Raw genomic sequence first — 26,196 nt, forward strand, 5'->3', positions numbered from 1 at the left:
TGTATGCAGGGATCATTCGGCCACAATATACCAGTATTATGAAATTATTCCTACCCGTTAACGGACAGGTCTATCTCCAGATTCTTCATGGGGGCAGAACGAAAGGCTACGAGCTGCACATAACAGGATACATAGTTATTCATCACTGTCGGCTTGTTCACTTATCCGTAGGATTGCAGGAGAACAAGCCCAACAAGAGATGAATAGATGCTCATCCAAACTTTTTAAATCAGCATTCTTAAAACCACAAAGTGTTTCTGTTGAACATTCATTAGCAAATATGAATTATTACTATTAAAGTTCATCTTTGATTTGTGCATAAGAGATAACTTTTTGTATTAAACACTGCCGACACATTTGCCAACATCTTTTTTTTATTTGAAAGTTATTAACAATAAATGTCTACCAAAAAAAAAAAGAAATCCCTGTTTGTCGATCTTTTGTTTTTATATAGCAACAACCAAGTAGTGCCGCAGCTCCAGTGATCAAGTGTTCAATTATTTAAGCAACATGAACCTTTTTCCAAAAGCTAAATATTCACATATGTACAGTACATACTGGTAACTGGTGCTATCTTACTGCACTAGGGCTCAAATCCTGTCATTTGCTTCTCCTGCACATTCACACAGTTAAAAAGCCAAAACAAACTCACAGCTTCTGAAATGTAAGCGCCACTAAAACCGACGACTCATGTCACCTTTTCCAGCGGCTCACCGGGTATTTCTGACTGTTAACTTTCCCCCTCGGGACTGAACCTCTCACCGACGACACACGGCCCCTCATCCAAGTCATTGTTTTTCTGAATTGGCTCCGTTTCATTCATCTCCTGACCGGGACTCATCACCACGAGATTTGCCGGCGTCTCTTCCTCCGACTCTTTCTCCTTTTCCGACTCTCCCGACGAGGCCGTCCCTCCAGGCGAATGGCTTTTCTTCTTGTGCTTCTTTTTGCTTTTCTTCTTGCTCTTCTTGGATTGTTTGTGGCGCCGGCGTGTGTTGGTGTCCTCGTTAAGGGGCTTCTCATTCTTATCGGGTTTCTGGGGTCTCTTCTCTTTCTTCCTCTCTCTGCTTGCGCTTCTGGACCGGTCTCTCGTGTCTGCATCTTTGTCTCTACAGTCTCTCTCCTCACTCCTATTCCTGGACTTGTGCTCCCTGTCTTTCTCTCTACTCCGGTTTCTCGGCCTGTCTTGCTCCCTGTCTCTACTCCTGCTCCTCGACCTGTCCCTGCTCCTGCTCAGATACCAATCTTTCGCCCGGTCACTGTGTCTGGATGACCGCTGGGAGGCCCTCCTCTCTCTGCTCCTGCTCCTCTGCCGGTCGCTGTCTCGTCTGCTGTGGGACCTCTCGGACCTCGGTGGGCTTCTGCTGCACTGGCGCTGCCTCCACGAGCGGTCTCCGTATCGCTCCGAGTGCCACCCGTCTCTGCGGCTCCCCCTGACGCTGCGGTCCGGCGACATATGCAGGTCCCTGTCCGCCTCCCAGAATTCGTTGCTAGGGTTTCGGAACACGTGCAGGAAGTTGCAGTGCTTCCCTTTGGGGCACCTCTGTCTGTCAAACAATCCTGGGAAAGACACAAACGAGGCAGGAGAGAGCTTGAATCCTGTGTCTCTGCAGCAAGTCAAAGTGCCGCTCTCCAATCAGTCAGAATAACTCACCACATATAGCGTTCTTCCACCTTGTAACGGGACACATCTCACATTGAAGCTGCCGGCCTGCGTAAAACCTGCCATTGAATTTGATGATGGCATCTTTACACTGCTCCTCTCTGAACAGACAGAAAAAAAGATGAGCTTTCAAACAACATACAGTTTATTTATTTGGAAAAAAAGGTTGTGGAACGGCTGCACCAAAACTTACGTGTCAAACTGAATGTAAACATTTCCTCTCAGATGTGGCTCATAATTGCAGCTGACCTAAAAGAAGACGTCAATGAAACCAAATGTGTATTTTTAGTGGTAATAATTGAATCATGCGACGGCGAATTCTTCACATCAGTAAGATCTAGTGACACATTATTTAGACTATTTCATAGTTTTTATTTTTACTATAATTTTGCATCACTTCCCTGGTAAATGAAAAACAAATCTTACTTTATACAGATAAAGCAACTTAAATAAGTGGTGGACCAGATTTCTCCTCAACCCTTAACTTATACTGAAATCTCTGTCTTACTTATTTAAGTGTATTAGTTTACCAATATGGATTACTTCAGAAAGCTGACTGCTTTGGGTACTTCAGTGCAAACACACCGACTGTCCCAACGGCATCTTACCTTGAATTGCACGACCTTGCCGATGCTCTTTAACTCTGGCAGGACGTCGTGGTAGAAATCGAGGAAAGACTCCTGCAGCTCCTCCTCGCTGTGCTCCAAACAAGCATCGACGTCGTAATCATCGCGGCGTGACTGCTCCATGCCAAACGTTGTGAACATAGCGCGGATCATCAGAGTCGGGCTGGCTGTGGGATAAACGTGCTTCCGGGAACATCTGGACTCAAAAAGACAGCAGAGGGGAGAATATACAGAAATTAAAAAAAGAAAAGCACTTCTTTAATGCGTCTGTACAGCCGTTCTCAGTCACAAGTCACGTCAGAAGAGAAAGAAACTGTACCTGTCTCCGAACCGGCATGCGCCGGTCTTCAGGAAGAACGGACAGTTGGCGACGTCGCGCTCTGTTCCAAAGTTCTCGCAGTTCTTCACTGGAGCCTCTGGGTTCATCCACGGTTGTCCGTTCTCTAGCTGCAAGTGAGAAATTAAACAAAAATGTAGCCAATTCCCACACGTCAAGAGATATTGTGGAAATTATACATTTAATTTACCTCTTAGCTTTATAAAATAAATAATAGATAACCAATAAATTGTCACATAACTAAGCATTTGTAAGATAAATTGGTTATTAAAGATTTGTGACTAAATTAATAACAAAGTAGGATATTTTACATTAAAAAATAATGTCCTCTGGTGGAAAAAACTATGAAAAGAGAAACTATTTCAAAATCAGTGCAAACTTATATTTGACATTTCTGATCAGCAAGAAACTAAATCTTCTGCAGGCCGATGCTATATCTGCGATGAGCTAATATCGTCCAATACATCGGTTATTTCTATAGCCATGTTCACAGCCTTTTTCCTGAGTATATATTATTACATATATATTAAACTAAGGTAAAGCAAAAACAAACAGACTATGAACTACATAAGTACTTTAGTGACGCAAATAATGCTTCTTGACAGTTTTTTGACCCGTGGATTTCATTTGTGTTTATACCTGATTTTCAGCTTCATCCAACATTTTCTGAACGGCCTCCTACAAATGGTGTAAAGACACGGCTGGTGAAAATGTGTAGAGGTCAACATACTGCAGCAGATCTGTTACTGTGTGTTAAGATCACACTCAGGAGGGACTGGCATGTAAACATCTGGACGTTTTAGAAAGCCATTTCACACACGCTTTTCACACAAAGCAAAAGATACATCCTTGTGAGGGCTGAAGTTGCTGTTAGGGTTTTTTCTCTTTGTGTGTATCTTAGTGGAGGAGGTGGACGGTTGCTTGTGCTACTCAGTCAAGGAAATGTTTAAATAGAACCATGTACAAAGCAAAAAACATTGTTTTACAAGAGAAACATGATTACTGTATGATTGTCTGAATCTCCCCTTTTGGTTGGGTAACATAAACACTGGTGATTAAGTAGAAGAGGATATGTTTCTTTTTGTTTCTATCCTCCTGGGGCCCGTTTCACCTCTCTGTCTCGCTTGTCCTGCTGCTTCTGCTCTTTTTCTTCCTGTTCTTTCTTCTGCTGGGCCTCCCATTCCTCCTTTATCATCCGCTGGGAACAAAACAAAAATACAGTAAGTATTAATATTTTATTTAGAATGGCAGGTCAATCACGCTCACTTGTGCTCATCAATTAGCCAGGTAATCAAGTAATCTCCGGTGTCAGACTCCAATCATTAATACTATTTGGGGGTAAATTATCGCGATCAGCTCGATTCATGTTTCCACAACGTGTTTTTATGTTTGCCAAAGTGTACACAAGGAATACAAACAGTAGATCACCTCCTCATCCTCTTTTCTTTTCCTCGCAGCATCCTCCCTCTCAGCCCTCAGCCTGAACTCCTCCTGGGCACACCTCTCTTTTTCCAACCACTCCTCGTGCAGCCGCAGTCTGAGGAAACAAGTAAACGCAAACCAAGGTCTCTGTGCTGCTGTGTGTCATTGCATGTGACTGAATGAGCATATGTAGGACAGAAGAGTGACGTCAGTATTAACCTACCTTTCCTCCTCTGCAACATCGCCATCCTCATCATATTCATCATGTATTTCTTCAGGTACATAGCTTGGTCCATCTTTTACACCTGTAACAGGGCCGATTTTGTGGTTAATCTGGTTTAACGGTGCAGCAACAACTGTAGAGATCACACAAATAAAAACAGCTTTCTTCGTACCACATTCTCTAACTTGGGCGAGAGCTTGGCGTTTCTTCTTCCTCCTTTCCTTCCTCAGAGCAGCCTTGCGTAGCTTTTGACTAAAGAAAAGATGGCATTTGAAACACTAATCACATCAGAGGACTAGAAACGTCTCTGCATGCAGGGTAAATTACTACTAGAGGAATAACGCAAGTATAAACAAATGTGGTTCAACGTTATAATGCAGTTTACGTCGTTACTTTATGTTATTTCGGTCCACCACTCCCAAACATGTATAGATGGCTGTAAAGAGAGAGAAACCGACCTGAACGCAGGAGCAGAACTCAGAGGCGTCGGTGCTGCCATCACAGCTAGTTAGCATGTCCAGCTAACGTTAGCCCAGGTTGTTTCTTTTCCTCCGCCTCCAGGTGAAACACACATTAGTCTGCCTGTGCGCTGGCTGGACGGGTTGTTTCCCACGTGGACTTGGTTTATAAGATACGTGATATGTCTAGATACTTTTCTTTTGCTGTAAACTTGCGCATGTTCGCTCGCATGCGGAGTTGTTTAGCCAATAAGTGGCAGCGGAAGCGGTAGTGCGAACGCAAAGTACTTCCGGTTTTAAAAAAATACTGTTAAAAATACATTTAACAACATTTTTGTTACTCAAATATTTGAATATCTGTGTATTTATCCCTGTATACATTATACTATATAGTATGAAAAGCATAGACACGTGAGTTATTTATTTATTTAATAAAATCTACTAGCAAAAAGGCACAGAAACCTCAAGTGTCAACAAGAAAGCAGTTTTTTACAACCCCCAAAAACTTGGAAAAATGGAAAAATAATAATGACTGTAAAGTAGTTTGAATCACGCACACAAGTCTAACAGCACACTATTATCTGTGCTGTGACACACTGAGTGTCAAAACTCTGTTTGACACTGGAGTATTTTGTCACGTTTCCAAAACCTCATTCAGGATAAAGGTGGAAGCTCCCCCTCCAACAATAGCAACAGCTAATAACTGCAAACAGGGCGGTCCTTTGTAAGCACTTCAGCCTTGTATTTAGGCATCCTCGACATCCCTGCATGGCACACTATCTCTGGCAGTCATTCAGTCTTCTTGTCTGGCTTTGGCCTGAGGAAGAAGGCCGGCCTGCTGCAGCAGCGGTAGCACAGAGCCTGAGGCACCAGAGCGTACAGGATATTGACCAGCAAGAAGACAAGCTGGCCGCCAGCAGGCACTCTGTAGGAGAACGGCGTCCGTGTGTGAAGTGACGCTCCAATATGAGCGAACTGGGCCTGCGGAGTGAAGCAGGGAGGGGAAATGACAGCGATGACTGAAAGCTTCTTATACCAATTGCTTATAAATAGTTCACTTGTTTGCATGAAATTGCATGAAGATGTCTGACTGATATCTCATAGCAACTACGGCTGTCGGAGCATCAGCTTTCCTATTTATAGCCGAGTCAAACAGCTGACATTTAAGTGAACGCCACCAATACCACCATTCCCCTTGGTCTGAAGTCAGCCTCTCCCTTTATCCCACCGATGAGTGGTGCGGCAGCTCAGACGCATCAGTTGCTTTGTCCTGTTGCGTTGTGATTGTCACACAAGTTGCTCCCACAACTCAACAGAGTTTGCGTCTTCAGATGAGAGTGTATGTGGTGCCGATTCAGAGTGTGTTTTACTGTGCGGAATAAAAACCTAAACAGAGACCAGTGTGTGACCACTGGGATAGAGAGGGGAGTTTGGGAACTGCATTGCCTAATCTACCTGGAATGATGATGTCATGTGGGAAAAGATTTGTTGCTCTTTCATATGGACGACCTTTGTGTGACTGTAAATGATAAAGACCACTACAATGTCTGGATAATTGACCGTGTACATTATAATTATTATTATTATTATTATAACTATTCATTTAAATTGACATTATATGCACTTATATCCATTAGATTTGGTTTTGGAGAGGTGTCCATGTTTACTTGATTTTCTAGGCACCTTACATCTTGTGAAGTCAGATATATCGGAGCTTTCAAAAAAGTAGGTATTTCCCAGTCATAACTACTGGATGTTGATGTGAAAACTGTTTACAAGTTGGAAACTTGTAAATACAATAACTCCAATATGACATGAACACAGACGTGGACCTGTTCTCTGGAATTGTTAGGCCCTTTGCAGGGTAAACACAGGTGCAATCAATATCAGTAAGTATGGCCTTGTTCCATGCAGTGTACCAGAGCCTTGGTATTACACATGCTGTTTCATTGGAATCTTTGTGACACACTAAAAAGAATGGGACCATTATTGATTTGATCAATTACACCTGCATTTACCCTGCTATGGCATGACAGCTGTGAAAAGGGCCTATAGACATTGGCTTTGACCCTCGTATAATTGGAGCACTTGTTGCAGTCCATGCAGCCAGATTAAGTGAAAATCTGCTAGTGCAGGATCTTTAATTGTTATTCCTCGTCCACCAGCCAAGAGTGAGGAATAACCCGCAGGGCGTACCTGTGCCAGTGCTCCGGAGTGCACCAGAGTCAGATCCGTCATCCACTCACATCCTGGGACCATCAGCCCGTAGAGAGTAATTAGGTAGTATGGTCCAGAGTACAGCATGCTCAGCAGCATCTGGCAAATACAGACACAGTTTACTTCTTTAGAAAATAAGTGCAACGACAGAATCGGGATGAGCGTGTGGGGTTCAGAGCTTTACTGAGTTACCTGTATTTTAGGATAGGCTGAAGGGTCTTTGAGGTAAGGCTCATACTGCCGCGTGTAGGCTTGACACCATTCGCTGGAACAGTCCAGAACAATCTGGCAGACGCATGAAGAAATGCGTCTGTCAAATTCCACCACTATGTGTGAGCATTGGGCAGGTGATCGTCTTGCGGTTCCTTACCAGGCCTCTGAAGACGCAGAAGGCAAAAGCAGGAGCGAGGTAGATGATGAACAACAGGTCCAGAGGTCTGTCGAGTAAACTTGTTCTTTCGGCCTCTTCGATGCTCTGAGAGAACGCAACAACAGGATATTAGAACAGTGCTGTCTGTCACATGTATTCTGTCACACACACTATATATATATGCTGGGAATATTCCAATAATATCCTTTATTGTTATAACGGCCGTGTTTTGATGCTGACTTACTGTCAACTGAACGTCCCTAGTAGAGGGCTGACTGAAGATTCGGAAGCAGGCCCAGATGGACACAGAGACATAGAACATGTGGAGGAGGAAGAGAGGGCTAACGTGGGTCCCATATTTACCTGAGAAAGGACAGACCAAGATAATATCTCATTGTGGGAAAGACACAGACCAAAGCCCTGAACGCAGCAGTACAGTAAAAATGGACATCTTTTTCAAATTCTCCGGGGAGGTGTGTGAAGGGGGGTCACACAGGCTACTCTACACTAGCCGTCTAAAAGCATACTATTATTTTTAGTGTACTTACCCACAGCATTCCCAAGAATGTAGACTATGGCGCGCATGAGAAAAGATCCCACCCAGTAGAGTCCTATGTCTCGGTAACTGTCCCTGCGTGTGCAAACCACCAAAAGTCAAATGATCACATTATACTTCCAAGAGACTTGGATGGATAGATGGGTTGATAGAGACAGACAAACAGATGGACAGATACAGACAGACCGCTATTACCCCCAAGTAATGGCAGCGATCATGACCAGATACATGAGATAGTGCACACAGCCGTCCCAATAGGAGATCATGTGCCCATGTGCTGTATTAATATGTGGATCTGCCTGAAACACAGGGTTGATCTGTCAGTAAGTATACAAACAGACGACTCACAAACGGGACTCGCAGCACTCCAACACTTGCCTCTCTGAGGTAAAACGTCACAAATCCATCAATGATGTTGTCCTGCTCCAGCCCGATGATCAGATTCACCACACTGAGGAATGCGCACACCGCAAACACTGGACAGAGAGATGCATAATTCAGGTTTACTGCAGGATTATAGACACCCCAATAACTCCCTCTATTTGTATGTATAAGTCAGACAGAACCTTGTCATTCCTTTTACGTGACTTGGTGTTATCCATATTTCTCTCCAAAAACTATAAACATGTAAAAATGCCTTGTTCTCAAGGTAACATGCATCTGTGTAATTCATACCATAGAAAAGAGGATCTACTGGAGCCTTCTTCTTGATCATAACACGGGCAGAAATGGACAGGAGGACTGTTGAACACCCGGCGAAGAAGAAAGCTTCAGCACTAAATGCAACGTAGAATCATCTGTTTTTTTATTGTAAACATTTTCAAATTATGCTAACTAGTGCTCTACAGGCAAGAGTTTCTTAAGTTAAATAGTTGCTGCTTCTCACTCACCTGTTGTTGTAAATGAGGGAATTAAATAAATAGCAGATGGGGATGGACACCAAGGACAGCACAAACACTCCCGTCCCTGCAGAAGCGCTCATTGCGTACCAGGGTTAAGCGACTTACTTATCTCGTGGGAGAATTGAGAGTTTATTATAACTCAGCCGCTTAGACCCTCCTGTTTAGTCTGCAAGGCATGTTTCAAGGAATTTGAGAAAAGTCACGATGTGACAAACAAACAAAGCACAGAGTTCCAATCCAGCTATGTCATGTTTTTCTGGTCTTTCTCTCTCTCTTTGGGTGTGTGTGAGAGCATCATGAGAGAGAGAGAGAGAGAGAGAGAGAGAGAGAGAGAGAGAGAGAGAGAGCTGTTCACCATGACAGAGAATGATTTGATTGTAAATTGCAGCTTTATTCAGTAGACGAGCTTGCGTTATTAGCAGAGTAACTCAAATGTGTTTATTTATTTTCATCATTATCATCCATTAAAAGGGTACGAAGGTGTGTTAACGTAAAGGAGCAGAATCTGACATCTAGTGGTCGGTTGGAAATACTTTTTTTATACAAAGTATACAAATAAATGTATAAATGTGTTTGTTTATAAATGTATATATGTACATTTATGGATAATATATATATATATATATATATATATATATATATAAACAATTAAATATGAATATGCTTGTCATCTGATTTATAAATAATTATAATAGAAATAAACCCCTGAAGAAAAAACTGGATTCATATGGTAATTGCTGATGTTTAAATGTATTACCACTGTTTATCCTCCTCATTCCTCCTTTATGACTTCATTTTGTATTAGGGCAAAATAGTCTTTTAACAAATGCTAATTTACTAACAAAACACTTAATCAGCAACTATATATTTGTAATATATCACATCGACATCAACATACATAGCGAGAATAGTTAGTTTTATTCATTCGTCTTTTATTAGTCTCGACTTCGTATCAATATATTCTTTTTTTGCTCCTTTTCTCGTCCCTTCGTGATTGTTTTGTCGCTCGTGAACTCAGCAATAAAGTTGAGCGTGTTTTGAAGGAAGTGTGCGTCTGCGTCATTTCTGGAGGAGCGCAGCAAGCTAGCAGATAACGTTAGCTCGCTCCACATCAAAGGACGATGGCGTCCGCCGCGATGGATACCACGTAAATAAGAACCGACGCACGCACGGTCCGGTCGGTGTGTTCTCCGGTGACATTAACGGCGCTTTCTACACGCTGCATACGAATTAGAAACGTGTCGTTATGGCGACCGGGAGCGGCAGCGGCTTAGCGTCAAACCATGACGGCCAGGAGGCAGCGGCGTCCAACTCGGTTCAGTCCGGTTCTGCGGCGGTGCTCTCCAACGTGCCAGCCTCCGGTTCTGCCCGGTCCGCCTCCCCGTCCGTCCTCGGCCTCCACCGGGAGCCCATGTACAACTGGCAGGCGACGAAAAGCTCCCTGAAGGAGCGCTTCGCCTTCCTCTTCAACAATGAGCTGCTCAGCGACGTGCGGTTCATCGTGGGGAAAGGCAGACAGGCCCAGAGGATACCGGCTCATAAATTCGTCCTGGCCGCCGGCAGTGCCGTGTTTGATGCCATGTTCAACGGGGGCATGGCCACGACCTCGACTGAAATAGAGCTACCGGACGTGGAGCCTGCAGCCTTCCTCGCTCTGCTCAGGTAGGACAGGTGCTCCCACAGGCTGCACGTTAAAGCCCACCTGTCAACATGCAACGTGTGTAGCATGCAGCTCCAGTCAGGTCTACAGGAAGATGTGGGGCCTGAGATGGTTCTTGCACTGCACACTGGGAAGAGCTAGCTGGGAGGACCATGACCGGAGCAGAGGGTCAATATGACAGCATGACTCTCAGATCAGTAGCCCAGGTGTAACAACAGTGCCAAGTATAGACTACTGTAGAGACATGGGTCCTTATGTCAAAGATCTCTGTGCACAGTCAGGTTCAGACACACTGCCAGAAGTTATAGAAACTGAAGAGAAAACATTTTGTTTTGCCATGTGATTAAAGTGAGACGAAAGATGAAGTCCATTTCATGTTTAATTGCTCATAGACCGTAAATTGTGATGAGTTCTTCCTATGGATGAATTATTATGGATAAAGACACTTGAGCTGTGTTTTTAGGAAGGGAACCATTTTTGTGTGTCTGGATTTGAGTTGTAGTTGTAGACGAGACAGAGCTTTTTGTTTGAAATGTAGTGTTCATGTCTGACAAATGTATCAACACTTGCGGGCGGTGTTTTTATTTACTTGTGTATTTCTTTCGTGTCTTTATAATTGCACGTGTGCTGGGTATTGTACACCGTTAACAGAATAGTAATCACGCATGCTTTGTCGAGCTGGGTATCCTTGGGGATGTTTTTGTGCATTTATAATGGCCTCCAATGCTTTTATAGATGCCTTACTTCATGAAATTAAAACGTTTTTTTCTACAGAAGTTATTTTTCTATTAAATTAAGTTGGTATGTACAACATTTAAGACATCACATGCTGCAAAGACCAGCTGCTGTACCCCCCCCCCCAAAAAAAATGGTAAAAGGATGATTTACGTCCGGTTCTGTCTGATAAAAGAAAAAGTAAACATTAAGCCTATACATTTGACTTGATGCCATCTCTTGTTGAGTTTTTCAATTCTGCGCTGCGGATAGATTTCTGCTGCGAGCAAAGAAGTACTGAGGTTTCTTACTCAGACATAGTGGCTTTTTTTTTTTTCAGGAACACTATCTGGCTGGACACCATCTACAAACTGCAAATGAATTTCTAGTCAAGAGGCTAAAACATGATACATTTCCTGAATTCTTTGGTGGATAATAACATGAATGCCTGACCTTGACCATTGTTCTGCTACCCGGTTTCTCTGCACAGGTTCTTGTATTCTGACGAGGTCCACATTGGTCCTGAGACTGTGATGACGACTCTGTATACGGCGAAGAAGTACGCGGTCCCTGCTCTGGAGAGCCACTGTGTGGAGTTCCTCACCAAGCACCTCAGAGCCGACAACGCGTTCATGCTCCTCACTCAGGTTATTGTCACAGCTACATACTTAACTCTAAACTCTCTGGCATTAACCTCTAGTTTGACACCTTGCATTTCCGTCTAGCCAAATTACAAAATTCCTCTTCATCTTGTTAGACCCAGACATATTCATATGTTGCACACAGACATATTCAGATATTTGTACGGTTTCCGCATGCTTTCCCGTGTTTGGAGTTATTTGTCTTTGAGATTTAATTTGAGGTGATCAAAAGTGTTAAAGTGGCAACATGTCTTTCTAGAAATGGTGGTATCAGCTGGGACATTACTTCTGGAAACACACTTTGCTGTTGAGTTTTCTACATGTACTATTTTGATGCTTTGGGCAGCACAATCTTATGCAGTTAACCTCCCACTTTATGGGAGTGGCAGCAGAAACCGCTTGGTCAGAAACCACCAGGAGAAAGTGAGAAAATATGTTCACAGTATTTTAAGTGAATCCACCCTACACGAGACACAAAAAATAAATACAAATTTTAAAGCCGAGCAGAAGGTTTTAATAATGGCGTGATCAGATCTTTACGGCTGTCTCCTGGGGCCAAATAGGAAATCATGTAATAACAATTTTGCCTTGTTCATTCCATCTGCTGGAAACTGTCAGACAGCGGCCTTTCCGGTGGAGGATGAAGCAATTTTTCTTTCTGTGTATCCCCACAGGACCATCTTGCAGCCATCGATGGTTGAGTTTTTATGACATTAGCTTGTGCTATTTTTGGTTCATGCTGCCGTTTTTGTTTTGGTTCAGCATTTTGTCTGATGCTGGCTGCTACGCCGTCAGGCTGCATGCGCAGCTGCTTATAAAAAAAAAACACTTTTTTTATTTTCCTACACTGCAGCAAAAGAGCCTCATCTCCAGCAGTGTACTTTTAATTACCAGTGTCATCGCTCGGTTACTCATTTTAAGTTCATTAACATTTTATGAAGATTTAAGTGATTATTTTGGCCAAACAGTCTAATTTATCAGACTTTAAGTATTGGATTTCCACAATCAGGTGGTGTTAGAATCTGCTGACTGCTTTATTTCCCCCAACATCTTTTGGTGAACCTCACACAATATGTAGTATATAAAGGAGACAGCTTTTTAAAAATCCCTTGGTGCATGAAAATAAGTAACCGGTATCTACGAATAGATACTAATGTGGCTTATTGTGTGCTTTGATTACAGGCAAGGCTATTTGATGAGCCTCAACTTGCCAGTCTCTGCTTGGACACCATAGACAAAAGCACTGCAGATGCAATAAACGCAGAGGGGTTTACAGATATTGACCTTGGTATGTGAGTCTTCTTGTCAAAAATGATTTTATTTTCTCATTTGGATGTAAACTGACGACTACTCTGCATTTGTGCATGTAGACACGTTATGTGCAGTGCTACAAAGAGACACACTCAGCATCAGGGAGAACCGCTTGTTCGGGGCGGTGGTACGCTGGGCAGAGGCCGAGTGTTACAGACAACAGCTTCCCCAAACCTCTGAAAACAAACAGAAGGTTCTGGGCAAAGCCATCCCGCTCATCCGCTTCCCGCTCATGACCGTTGAGGAGTTTGCTGCAGGTAAGCGCACCAAAAATATATAATTTGTTTCTCTTCCTATTGCAATTGTTTTTGTTCTTTTCAACACTATTCTGACCATTTCAGCCAAACATTTTCATCATGTTCCTGATGTGTCCATACAGCTCAAACCACAGAAACCAGCTTGATATTCTTTCTTGTGCAACAGGGCCTGCCCAGTCTGGAATATTGTTCGATCGGGAGGTGGTAAATCTGTTTTTACACTTTACAGTAAACCCCAAACCACGGGTCGACTACATCGACAGGCCCCGATGCTGCCTCAGGGGGGAGGAGTACAGCATTAATAGATTCCAGCAGGTTGAGAGTCGATGGGGGTACAGTGGTACCAGTGACAGAATCAGGTGAGATGACCAACAGTTGGAAATTTAAACAAACTGAGTTGAAGTTGTATTTAGTTTTTTTTGTTTGTTTTATTTGGTCTAATTTTCTTTTTCTGTCTGCCTTTCTCCCTCTACAGATTTAATGTTAACAAAAGAATATCCATAGTGGGTTTTGGCCTGTATGGTTCAATACATGGACCCACTGACTATCAGGTCAACATACAGGTAACTTCTGCCATCAAGGCATAATGATGTTATGTGAAGGGCTGTGTATTCTTCTTTCATATTAGTACTGATGCATTACACCAGTTTGAGGAAGATGAACAGATTTCTTTTTTTTAATTTGACCACAAAAAAAATCAATCTTCTCAAAAGTACTATGTTGTGTTCACACAAGCAGCAATGCAATCACTTAAAGGGTTTAAAAATGGCAAAATAAAAAAATCGGGGGATCCATTTCACATCAGTGCCACTTGACAGGTTTTTATACATTGCGTGCAGATTCCTTCCAAGGCTGTGTGGTGAACCCACTTCCCCTCCTCCTGTATGTTTTGTAATTCCTCTCCACTCCAGTTAGCGTTTTCCTGCAATGCACACAGCTAATGTCCACTAACTTGGAGAACGAGTGTGACAAAGCTTGTATCAGCATTACACTCTGATCTGCAGATGAATACTGCTGATGGAGACATCTCTCTCTGCCTCTTTCACAGTGGATCTTTCCCCTGTGTGATTTGTTAAAGCTCACTGTAAATGTACAGACACTTTAACTCTTTTAATTGAAAGCCTAAAATGTCACAGTATTTGCCAGATGTGAAAATAGACACAAATGTTTTGTGGATATAATTTTTTTTTTGTGGCCACAGCCAATGCTTCCATTTACCAACCAGGAAAATACACCACCAAGCAGATGAACCCAGACAGAGTAACCTGCTGTTACTGTAGCTGTGTTTTAACATTTGAAGCTTTCTTTTTGCACACTGTTGTTTCTTCACTAACGACATTGTCCTGTTCTGCAGATCTTAGAGAGCGACAAGCGCATTACACTGGGGCAGAACGACACAGGCTTCAACTGTGACGGCACAGCGAACACGTTCAGAGTGATGTTCAAAGAGCCTGTGGAAATCCTACCCAATGTCAGCTACACTGCATGTGCCACCTTAAAAGTCAGTCTGAACTTGCCGTTTTTAAAATATGTACTGCTGCATAAATGAATATGAGTTTTTGTTTGTTTGTTTTAACTGACCTGATTTATGATTAACATATTATCTGCGTTTTCATTTTTACACCCCCAGGGCCCAGACTCCCATTATGGCACAAAGGGGTTAAAGAAAGTGACCCAGGAATCAGCGACGGGGACCAAGACGACGTTTTTGTTTTTTAGCTCACCAGGAAATAACAACGGTACATCAGTGGAGGACGGGCAGATCCCAGAGATAATCTACTACACCTAGACTTAACACGGTGTCATGCTGGTACACGAAACCAGGGAGACCTCAGACTGCTGCGAAGACTAGACTGCTGGAGATAATGTAGTGCCTCATAATCCCTTGGAATATAGAATGTGTGGGTGTTTGCGAGTGTGAGTGTGTGCGTATGTAATCTGTCTGTACAATAATGCTGTATGGACATGACCTAGAATGGGCAAACAAGTGGAGTTGTGTGGAGAAACAAGCTTTTTGGGCATAAATTGTACCATCAGTTGTAAATGATCTTAATAATGGTGTCCCGTCTGTGTGTTGTTGTCAGTAGGCTGTCACTGCAGGGGTTAAACCTGCACGAGTGAAACTAGAGAGACAGCTGCTATTTGTTGGTTGGCGCCATTTCATTCTATTTTCTCATTTTTTGTTGTCGCATTTACTGAAAGTATATTATTTGCATATTTTTTTTTATTGTGCACTGTTTATCAGTTATTCAGCTGGTGTCTTCAAGTACTTTGTTTTTGCATTGTATTAAGGATCCATGTGTGTTACGTAATCTTGCCAGTGGTACATGCTGTAATTTATGACTTCATGTCTGCCTAGCACTACATTAAAAGCAGAAACAAAATACTACAGGACTGTTATGGTGAAATAAACAACATTTTATTTTTTAGCTTTTTGCCATTAAAATGTTGTAAAATAGTTTCCTTCAATCGACTCTGCACAGTGTGTCTTTGATTAATGTAGCATTCCTCTTTCTGTCACTAGGGGATGCCAGATGCTCCAGACAGCCAACTATCAAACACCTAAACATATTCATAACTGAGAGAAGGAGGGATTTATCTGTGGTTCCCAGCATGGCAGTTAAATCTGAGGGGGTTGTGAGGAGATCAAGGGGATAGGAATGCCGAACATGCTAAACAAACATTTAATTAGCCTCCACATCCCTTTTAATTATTATGTAACAAGAGGCAGAAAGTAACTGGTTTAAGTGTACAAGTCGCAGACAAACGCAGCAATAAAGGAAGTATTCAGATGTTTTAGTATCATCAGCAAAATCTACTTTATCAAAAGCAGCGGTTCGACAGAAAAAATGTTATAGCTGGTCGAGGTGGAGTCAGTTTAGTCTAGTGGTTCCCAAAAGATTATCATGTTTTATTTAAAATATTAATATGAAAGGTGTAACTATAGCTGAAAAATATAAAGTGGCGTAAATGTATTTTTTTTTTTTTAACTTCAAGACATCAAATGGCATCACACTGCTCAGCCTCCCGGGAAAAGCTTATGCCAGGGTGCTGGAAGGGAGGCTCCGACCGCTTGTCGAACCTCAGATTCAAGACGAGCAGTGCGGATTCCGTCCCGGTCGTGGAACAGTGGACCAGCTCTTTACCCTTGCAAGACTACTGGAGGGGTCCTGGGAGTTTGCCCAACCAGTCTACATGTGCTTTGTGGACTTGGAGAAGGCTTTCGACCGGGTCCCTCGGGGGTTTTTGTGGGGGGTGCTGCGGGAGTATGGGGTGCCGGACCCGTTGGCACGGGCTATCCGGTCTTTGTACGCCTGCAGTAGGAGCTGTGTTCGTATCCTCGGTAGTAAGTCAGACACGTTCCCGGTGGGTGTTGGCCTCCGCCAGGGCTGCCCTTTATCACCGGTCCTGTTCGTGACCTTCATGGACAGGATATCTAGGCGCAGCCAGGGGGCGGAGAGGATCCGGTTCGGGAGTCTCGGGATCGCCTCTCTGCTGTTCGCGGATGATGTGGTCCTGTTTGCCTCCTCGGATTGTGACCTCCAGCATTCACTGGGGCGTTTTGCAGCCGAGTGTGAAGCGGCAGGGATGAGAGTTAGCGCCTCCAAATCTGAGGCCATGGTGCTCTGCCGGAAACCGGTGGATTGCTCCCTCCAGGTGGGGACAAACTGCCTACCCCAAGCGAAGGAGTTCAAGTATCTCGGGGTCTTGTTCACGAGTGAGGGTAAGGTGGAGCGGGAGATCGACAGACGGATCGGTGCGGCTGCAGCAATAAAACAGGCGCTGTACCGGTCCGTCCTGGTGAAGAGGGAGCTGAGCCGGAAGGCGAAGCTCTCCATTTACTGGTCGGTCTATGTTCCAACCCTCACCTATGGTCACGAACTCTGGGTCGTGACCGAAAGAACGAGATCTCGAATACAAGCGGCCGAAATGAGCTTCCTCCGCAGGGTGGCCGGGCTCAGCCTTAGAGATAGGGTAAGGAGCTCGGACATCAGGAGGGAGCTTGGAGTCGAGTCGCTGCTCCTTCGTGTCGAAAGGAGTCAGCTGAGGTGGTTCGGGCATCTAGTCAGGATGCCTCCTGGACGCCTCCCATTAGAGGTTTTCCAGGCACGTCCAACTGGTAGGAGACCCCGGGGAAGACCGAGGACACGCTGGAGGGATTATATCTCCCGGCTGGCCTTGGAACGCCTCGGGGTCCCCCAGAATGAGCTGGAAAGTGTTGCGGGTGAGAGGGAAGCCTGGGTCGGCCTGCTGAACCTGCTGCCACCGCGACCCGACCCCGGATAAGCGGCTGATAATGGATGGATGGATGGACATCAAATTGCATGGAAAAACTCAAGCGCAAGTACCTCAAAACTGTATTGAAGTAGTACTTAAGAAAAAGTATTTTCCACCACTGGAAATGCATTATGTGAAGAGAGGATGCAGGTAGAAATAGCCAGTATACATATCTTGATATTTTCATCAATTAAAAGTAAATTAAAGATGTTAAGAGTGTAAGCTGATAAAAGAAATATCCTGTCCCTCAAATAAGACTATAACTACTATAAGAAAATAGTGTTCATAGATGAATCAACATGAGATTATTTATTATTTGATGTGCTCTGTTCTTATGCTGCCGGTAACAATAACATAAATCCGTGCTGTCGGCTGAATGCCGTGTCTAAAGCCCATGAAGCCCTCTTAAATTTCACAATCTGTACATTCATGTGAGAACGCCAGTGGAAAGGAGTCCACTTTAGACAGCTTTGAGTGGGCTTTGATGAGGAGAATGATCCACAGAGGCTGTCAGGTGAGTCATCGGGACCTGAGAGCTTTTCCCAGATGACTGCCCACTTAGACAGCCTCCATACTAGAAGAAAAAAAAATAACATGAAAATCGTTTTTCACCACCCACCAGGCACAAAATGCTCAAGAAACCAGGTGGACAATAGAGTCCTCAGCTCAGACCTGGGATGTGAAGAAAAACAAAATTCATGAGAGCTCCTTGTTATCAGAGGGAAGTTTCCTGAAGCATTAAAGAGGCAAATGTGAAGCTTATGGAGTAAAACTCAAGTGTTTCTTACAGCTATTAGATTACAAATCCACCACAGGGAACTGTGGTTTTCTCTCTCTCTCTGTGTGTGTGTGTGTGTGTGTGTGTGTGTGTGTGTGTGGTTGCAGATAGCAGCAGAATGGGCTGTCTTTCTTGGTTTGAGCCTTCATGCCTGTGCTTTGGTATTGTGTTTGATTATGTTGTTGTATGTTGGAAAACCACTATAGAAAAATATAGATAATATTTGATCGTGAAAAAAACAGCTTACAGCCACAAACGAATGAGTACATATCTGACACATTACAGCAATAACTGAACAGATGTAGGTTGCAGCTCATTACGCCCACCTTTCTCACAATTCAAAGACCAATTTATGGAACACCCACACTGTCAACACAAGGCATAAGAAGGTAGTCATGCATAAACATGCATATAATGAAGTATGATGACCTGGGAGACATGCATTAAATACACAACAGACATATATTGTGTAATATTATACAATGTACATCATATTTCCTAAATGGTAATTGATCACATTGTTGTATCTGTCGTCATTAGTACTCTTTTGAAAAATTATAATTTAGTATTTATTTTCCTTTGAGGTTTTTCAGAACTTTGTCAATTTGAACTTCAGTGGTTGAATTTACTTATCCGTCTTCTATTTTCATTCAATTTTATTTTATTTTACACTTTTGGATCCCGCTTACGCTCGGATTATAACAAAAATAAGTAATTTGTGAATAATATAAAAACAATATGATGAGATAAATCCAAATGAAGAGCTACTGAGTCACATGTCTCAATTCCAACTGATTAAAGTGAGTCGGAGTTGAGACCTTCTTTAACACAAGGAAAGGTACGATCAGGTGTTACCACGCCTGAGACGCCATGGCCTCGACTCACCTATTTTGAGCCAGTAGTTTCAAATAAAAAAGGAGCACTTGTTCTATTCAAAGAGAACGTGCGTCTGTGCCCTTCGAGTGTGACTTCCATTAACATGCTACAATGTCAATTTCCAGCAGTGGACCGACGCGGCGCTCTGCAGGGGGTGATGCTCGTCATCCTGAAGTCTAATTGCAGCCTTGTTGGCAATAAGCACAGAGCAGTCTGAAGAATGGAAACCACATTTACATTTAACACATCGAGAAGAAGAAAAAGAGGGCTGAGACATTACATATCTGATAGTCACAAACCAGCATCATGTCTGCAGTGAGCGCCCTAAGTGTTGTGGGTAATTCAGAGGCCAAGTCAGCCTGTTCCTGGGGCAGAGTGAGGATGACGGGGATGGACTGAACAGTGGAGCGACATTCCACTACATTTATTGAACAGCTAAAGATCCTAGTTACCTCCCACACTAAAATTATATATTACAAAAATATCATCAACTTGTAAATTACCACATCTTGATCAAAATGGTCTGGTTCCCAGCCGTTGGACTAGTGAAATAGAAATGTCTAGTGCTGTCCCTTTGTCACATTTCAGATGTCTATGAGTCGCTAGCAAAGTTCCACCAAAGTTAGATGTGTCCGCTAAACACATGGACTCAATATTTAAATAACTGTTTAGGGCCCAAGAATACCTCAAAAGTTTAATACAGATTTAACAAAGCAGAACTTTGTTTTTTCTTATTTCCTCTCCCATTAATCCTCTCATAAGCCCTCAGGTATCTTGAGGCTCTTTTGACAGGATCTGACCCCCAGTTTTGTTACCACTGGACTTAACTACCTGTAAATACAGTAGATAAAACAATTACGGATACTTTCATTTTTTTTTATACTTTAAGAAAATGTTTAAGGAAAATGCTTGTACTTTTACTTGATTTTGAATACACTTCCGCTTGCACATTGTTGTATTGGTACTCATCCTTAAGTAAAGGATGAGTACTTCTTCGCGGGATTCAATCAGACTAACAAGCTTGCCTTGGCAACAGAGGCCACTGTCTTTAAATGGATGACCTGAGCAGCTGCATGATTAACTCCGAGAGCACGCAGTTGGATGAGCAGGGGACAAGTTGCCGTCAAACCTGATCTGCAGCAGCAATTATTAGGGTCTAAGCGCATGTATCAGGGCTTGCTCTCTATCTGCACGTGTGCGTCCATGTGACGGCGCGCAATCGTGCAGAGATCTGTACGGTACAAAGCTGGGGGCGTTTGTTTCAACAGAGAGATGACTCCGCCATTCACACACTCCCCACTGTCTGCTGGGGGTTGGCTGGCCTGGGCCAACCTTAGCCCCATGCACTCTCCAACACCAGATGTAGGTCGCCGAGTGCTGCAGGGGCTGGGGGATGCGATGTGTATGTGTGTGTGTGTGTGTTGTGGATGCACACGCGTGTATGTCTGCATGCACTTACAAAAGGGGGGAGATAGAGTGATGATTGTAGTGGATGAGTTCATCATCAAGGACATGGCCCCCAGCACTCTGTCCCCATTGCTGTCACATTGCATCGTCCCAAACAGGCCTCATGAAGCCTGACAGCCCGGCAGAACAGATCCGGGACACTCTGGTCCCTCACTGATGCTCTCTCCATTGTTCTCCATCGCTGACGCTCTCCAAGCCTCACTTTACATTAACAGCTTATTACTGTAATTAAAATGCATGGATGTGATTATAGGGGGCGCTATAATCACACCCATGCATTTTACACCCTCGACCTTGTTCTTACATATGGCATTGACGTGGAGCATTTAGTAGTGTTTCCACAGAACCCTCTTTTATCAGACCATTGCCTTGTAACTTTTGAGTTTATACTACCGGATTGTACAGCGTTAGGCAAGAGTTTTTACACCAGATGTCTAACTGACGGTGCTGTTGCTAGATTTAAGGAAGCGATTCCTTCTGTATTTGATTCATTACCATGTCTCAATATAACAGATGACTCCTGTGCTAACTCTACTCCCTCCCAGATTGATCAGCTCGTCAATGGTGCTACTGGCTCATTGAGAGTGACACTGGACTCGATAGCCCCTCTAAAAAAGAGGATCATTAAGCAAAGGAGGCTCGCTCCATGGTACAACCCTCAGACCCGCATATTGAAGCAAGCATCACGGAAGCTTGAGGGCATATGGCGTTCCAACGGTCTGGAGGAGTCCCGGTTGGTTTGGCGGGATAGTCTGAGAACATATAAGAAGGCCCTCCGTAATGCCAGAGGAGCCTACTACTCATCACTAATAGAGAAAAACAAGGGCAACCCTAGGTTTCTCTTTAGCACTGTGGCCAGGCTGGCTGAGAGTCATAGCTCGGTGGATACGTGTATTCCTATAGACCTTAGTAGTGATGACTTCATGAACTTCTTCAATGGTAAGATTCTGGCTATTAGAGACAGGATCGGTAATCTCCTGTCTCAACGCGATTCAGAAACATTGATTCACGCATTTGTTACCTCAAGACTGGATTACTGTAACTCCGTATTATCAGGCTGCTCCGGTAAATCCCTTGGATCTCTCCAACTGATCCAGAATGCTGCAGCTCGTGTACTAACAAGGACGCGGAAGAGAGATCACATTACTCCTGTACTAGCTGCTCTCCACTGGCTTCCTGTAAGATCGAGAATCATATTTAAAATCCTTCTCCTTACCTACAAAGCCTTAACTGGTGATGCACCATCATATCTTAAGGACCTTATAGTGCTTCTTCTCTTCCTCTTTCGCTCCTCCTCTCCTCTTCACCTCTTCTTTCTCTTCTTCTGGATAAATGATTGTCTCTTCAATGCATATTACTAACTCTACTTTCTTTTTCCATGGATTCGTGGCTGCCTGGAACCCACGGTCCTCCCCCTGGAGCCGGTCCTGCCAGCTGCCATGGCCCTGCTTTCTCCTCCCACTGCCCCTGGGATGCCCCTCCTCTCTACCTCCTTCTGCTTAATGGATCGTGGCTATCTGGATCATGGACCATGCATACTACTCATATGAATAATTTCTGTCATATTCATTGAATGTGCTGTAACTCCGTTACGTTATTCATTCTGGCCACATGACATCTATTGCTTCTGTCCATCCGGGGAGAGGGATCCTCCTCTGTTGCTCTCCCTCATGTTTCTTCCCCTTTTTTCCCTGTGAAAGAATTTTTACTATCTTTATTGGGGGAGTTTTTCCTGATCCGATGTTAGGTCCCAGGACAGGGATGTCATGTGTACAGATTGTAAAGCCCTCCGAGGCAAACTTGTATTTGTGATGTTGGGCTATATAAAATAAATTGAATTGAATGCAAATAGTTAAATAACAATGTTGTAGTGCTGATTTGTTTTGCTGTTGCATTAATTACATGTTCTCACCCTCAAATCCTAAATGCTGTATTAACAAGATGGGTGCCATGAATGAAGTAAGAGTGCTTACTTCTCTGTGGCACCCCAAAGGACCAGATTAACATGTTGACCTCTGGATTAGTTTTGGTGAATTTTACACAGGAATCAGCTCCACAGGATTGCCAATTAGCACTAAACACAAAGTACAGCTAAGGCGTTGTATTATTTTAGCAGATAATTGGAAGTAAAACAGAGTGAAGTGGAAAATTGTGTTTAAAGATTTAACAGACGAGATATGACATAGTGAGCTTTAGAGGTGTCGATATGCTCATTTTATTTCCAGGCTAGCTCCTCCCCCCATTTGTAGTATTTATGCTAAGCTAATTAGCTGCAGCCTATAGACTTACATATAACGGACAGATGTCCAATAAAAATGTTCCACATATTTATTTCCTATATTTGTTTCCTGGACATTTGTTTTCCGTCTCTCCACAGCACCACAGTTGAATTTTGATATTTCTTTGCGAATAAATCGGTTACACTTTTACCATTTCCGTCCAGCAAATCCCTGCTTTGTGAAGACGCAGCCATCTGGGGTGAAGTCTCTCTAATCTAAACTGATTGCAGCCTTCCTTGTTGTGCCAGTTTTAGCACATCTCCCCCCACACACTTTTCCCTAACCTCCTCCCTCCCTTATCATCACAGCTGATTGCACTGCTGAAGTCCAAATGAACGGTTAACCCCGTCTTCACCACAGCCATAAATAGAAACCACAGAATGGCATTCAGGCAGCGATTACACAATGCATAGTGGGTCTGCATGGTGTTGTGGATCAGTGGAGTGGACTAATGTGACCAAAGTCACAATTTGTTACTTAATTTAAGATCTGCTGTGAAAGGACTTGGAACACACAAGAGCCGACATCTTTAGGCAATGAGCTACATATGCCATAGCCAATGATGCATGTAGCAATAATGCATTAATGATGCATATAAATATTTTAGTTGCTTTTCAGTGTGTGAACTATTGGTCTGGGGCTTGTGCTGAGCCATTTACTGCGAATGCCGCTTTCCTTTTACACCCATCGCAGTTGTTCAGGCCATTTAGTTTGATGTGCCATCCACGAGACGATCATTAAAGGCTGGGACTGGCGACGTGTGGCTTCAGGGTATCCTTTGTTTCTGAGCCTGAAGTGACCAAGGGCAAGAACATCATTTAGGAAAGAAGATACTTTGAGAGGGTGCAGTGAAGCCATTGCAAGCGAAGGTGGTCTAAATGCGATTTATAAATAAAGTGACTGGACTTGAGTGTGTGCATCGTACCATCTCAACAGCGGTAGGTACTTGGATGACAAAGGTCAGGTTATTCTCTTCAGTGGGGACGACTTGGATATTTGAAATGGGACCCTTCATTCTCACTTCTAAGACAGACATGATCCAACACATTTAATTACAGCGCAGCGCTAACTAAGACTGACACCGTCCAAATGATGTTAGACGTTGAGCCCCATGAACTAAAAATAAACAAAAACACACTAATTAAGAAAATACATGTTTAATGAAAACAGTTAATCAGTATCCTGACTTAACGGGACACAGAAAAATAAAGCTGCATTACAAACAGATTTTCTCATGGAATTCTGATTCACAGTGTGCAACCATACTGTACTGTATAATCAGCAATACTACAATATCAAAGCATGTATAGATGTATAGCCACAAAACTATTTGAACACAAAGCAACAGATATTAAGAACAGTCCACATATCTGAAATATTCAATAAAGAATACATGCGTCATTGTTAATGAGTTCCAGCATTGAAATCTGCAAGTATGTCCTTGTTATCATTCCCAAAAATGGAGTATGAAGATTTAATGGGAATGCAAGTCAAAGCAGTATACACGAATATAGGAAAGAAAAACTGTTGAGGTATGAAAACGGTAAGTGGAAATCAAACAGGATTTGTACTTTTCTGCTGTCACATTTCAGAAATAGTTTGTGGAGAAAAACCGGAGTAGGTATTTGCTTTGCATTTTCAAGTCAGACAATGAATCTGTATTTAACAATTAATAAAACAATGTTCCACACCATTTCAATGATTAACTGTAAAATGTTAATATTTATATAGTGCTAAGCCCATGCTTAGAAGACTGTTAATGACAGTCACAAACAAAACAAATGGTTAAACATTACCACATAATGGTATTGCAATGACAGTTGTAAGACTGAATACTATAAACGCTGACAACACCTGAGAGAATAGAGTAGAGATCAGTAGCGGTCATATTGTGGTCTCTGATAAGAGTTATACCCTTGGTTGTTGCTTGGAGGGCCTGATTGACGACCACTTCCATGCCCCGAGTACCTGTCTCGGTCCCGGTCCCTGTCTCGGTCCCGGCTCCTGTCTCGGTCCCGGTCATGCCAGCTTTGCTGTCTACGCTGGTCCCCTCCCCAACCTCGACCTCCTCCCCAACCTCGGCCTCGACGGTCCTGGTACCTAAATGGAGAACATTAGAAATGAACAATTAAGCCCCAGAAACCGGTTCTTACACCTGCATTACATAGAACAACTCAGTTACGCATCTAAATGGCCAACATATCCGCAGAGTAAATCCAGCTGTGACCAAGTTTCCCAAATGTCTCTCCCAGATTTAAAACACCCGATTTAACCATAATATGATAATTAAGAAAGCAGGTTAGATGACAAAGACAATACGGGACAATCATTAGAGAAAAAGCGTTTTTGGAAAGGAAAGACCTAAGAATTAGTTTTAAAAAAGTGCGACTGTAGCGTTGAGTAAACAAAACAAAAAAACTAAATTATTACATCTGTGAATGCACAAGCAGTCAGACAACCACACAGGTTGTAACATGAAGATTTATTTTTAGAACAGAAAACAAAAGCAAGCTGTATAAGTAAACCCTAAACTGGCCGATGTAAAACAGCAACAACAAAAAATGCACATCCACAAACTATGGAATGAGAGCGGCTAAACTGCATGTCTGGTCTCTCACAGGTCCCTCAACGTCATGGTGCAATATAAATGACTTTAATTTAGCTATTAACACCTGAAAGATACATTACAGTGTTGCTATTATCAGCATCACAACGCATACTGTCAGTCTCATTGTCATGATGCATACAGCATTAACCCCAACCATGCACCACATGTGTAGATCACAGGTTATGAATGATGAACTGACGTTACATTACCTGTCCCTGCCTCGGTTTCCACCTCCACGACTCCTCCAGTCCTCCACAATGGGTGGAGGGTCCGCTGGACGGTTCACGTACTCTTGGTACTCTTTGTCGTCCGATGAGAATCTGTGGGCGAACATCTCCTCATAGTTCTGCTGGCTTTCCGTGTTTTCGGCCATACTGCAACAAAAGGAGAAACGCCACAGAAGCACTGAATATCACAACACCGCTAATGACGCGGTTAACGTCACATTTTAATCCGGCGGATGTGTGTTCTGACGTGTCTGGACTATATAATCCTTTATGCGGAACAATAACAACTAGAATGATCTGCAGATGATTAGCTCGCGTTAACTGCA

At 43.2% G+C, this 26,196-nt stretch overlaps 4 protein-coding genes across 4 annotated transcripts; 1 reads left to right on the forward strand and 3 right to left on the reverse strand.

Moving 5' to 3' along the window:
- Positions 1 to 721: 721 nt before the first annotated feature.
- zrsr2 (zinc finger (CCCH type), RNA-binding motif and serine/arginine rich 2) lies at positions 722 to 4,900 on the reverse strand. The gene is made up of 11 exons (XM_079216728.1): positions 4,730 to 4,900; positions 4,444 to 4,523; positions 4,272 to 4,353; positions 4,055 to 4,163; positions 3,738 to 3,824; positions 3,266 to 3,304; positions 2,609 to 2,736; positions 2,272 to 2,485; positions 1,857 to 1,912; positions 1,655 to 1,764; positions 722 to 1,560 (listed from the first exon to the last, which is right to left on the reverse strand). The coding sequence occupies exons 1-11, from the start codon at positions 4,768 to 4,770 to the stop codon at positions 731 to 733; spliced, it is 1,776 nt and encodes a 591-aa protein (XP_079072854.1). The 5' UTR covers positions 4,771 to 4,900; the 3' UTR covers positions 722 to 730.
- A 367-nt stretch (positions 4,901 to 5,267) lies between these two features.
- LOC306735276 (transmembrane 6 superfamily member 1-like) lies at positions 5,268 to 8,854 on the reverse strand (the record flags this gene model as incomplete). The annotated part of the gene is made up of 10 exons (XM_079216731.1): positions 5,268 to 5,710; positions 6,926 to 7,045; positions 7,139 to 7,231; positions 7,317 to 7,421; positions 7,561 to 7,679; positions 7,865 to 7,947; positions 8,068 to 8,167; positions 8,247 to 8,348; positions 8,548 to 8,648; positions 8,763 to 8,854. The coding sequence occupies 10 exons, from the start codon at positions 8,852 to 8,854 to the stop codon at positions 5,519 to 5,521; spliced, it is 1,107 nt and encodes a 368-aa protein (XP_079072857.1). The 3' UTR covers positions 5,268 to 5,518.
- A 1,166-nt stretch (positions 8,855 to 10,020) lies between these two features.
- LOC306735274 (BTB/POZ domain-containing protein 1-like) lies at positions 10,021 to 15,756 on the forward strand (the record flags this gene model as incomplete). The annotated part of the gene is made up of 8 exons (XM_079216729.1): positions 10,021 to 10,436; positions 11,639 to 11,795; positions 12,972 to 13,077; positions 13,160 to 13,357; positions 13,524 to 13,716; positions 13,833 to 13,920; positions 14,712 to 14,858; positions 14,988 to 15,756. The coding sequence occupies 8 exons, from the start codon at positions 10,021 to 10,023 to the stop codon at positions 15,144 to 15,146; spliced, it is 1,464 nt and encodes a 487-aa protein (XP_079072855.1). The 3' UTR covers positions 15,147 to 15,756.
- Positions 15,757 to 24,190: 8,434 nt separating this feature from the next.
- Positions 24,191 to 26,051, reverse strand: LOC306735172 (RNA guanine-N7 methyltransferase activating subunit-like). Its single transcript, XM_079216620.1, has 2 exons — positions 25,853 to 26,051; positions 24,191 to 25,135 (listed from the first exon to the last, which is right to left on the reverse strand). The coding sequence occupies exons 1-2, from the start codon at positions 26,014 to 26,016 to the stop codon at positions 24,910 to 24,912; spliced, it is 390 nt and encodes a 129-aa protein (XP_079072746.1). The 5' UTR covers positions 26,017 to 26,051; the 3' UTR covers positions 24,191 to 24,909.
- Positions 26,052 to 26,196: the final 145 nt, after the last annotated feature.

This window comes from Taurulus bubalis, assembly GCF_910589615.1.
Source record: "Taurulus bubalis genome assembly, chromosome: 4".
Lineage (NCBI taxonomy): Eukaryota > Metazoa > Chordata > Actinopteri > Perciformes > Cottidae > Taurulus > Taurulus bubalis.

What these genes read in the sequence shown, in the direction of transcription:
- zrsr2 (XM_079216728.1), bottom strand. Translation starts at nt 4,770, where the DNA reads ATGGCAGCACCGACGCCTCTGAGTTCTGCTCCTGCGTTCAG. An exon ending in CGCCCAAGTTAGAGAATGTG is followed by an intron (nt 4,354 to 4,443) that starts GTACGAAGAAAG and finishes GCCCTGTTACAG; the next exon opens with GTGTAAAAGATGGACCAAGC. An exon ending in GATGTTGCAGAGGAGGAAAG is followed by an intron (nt 4,164 to 4,271) that starts GTAGGTTAATAC and finishes TTGTTTCCTCAG; the next exon opens with ACTGCGGCTGCACGAGGAGT.
- LOC306735172 (XM_079216620.1), bottom strand. Translation starts at nt 26,016, where the DNA reads ATGGCCGAAAACACGGAAAGCCAGCAGAACTATGAGGAGATGTTCGCC. An exon ending in GGAAACCGAGGCAGGGACAG is followed by an intron (nt 25,136 to 25,852) that starts GTAATGTAACGT and finishes TTCTCCATTTAG; the next exon opens with GTACCAGGACCGTCGAGGCC.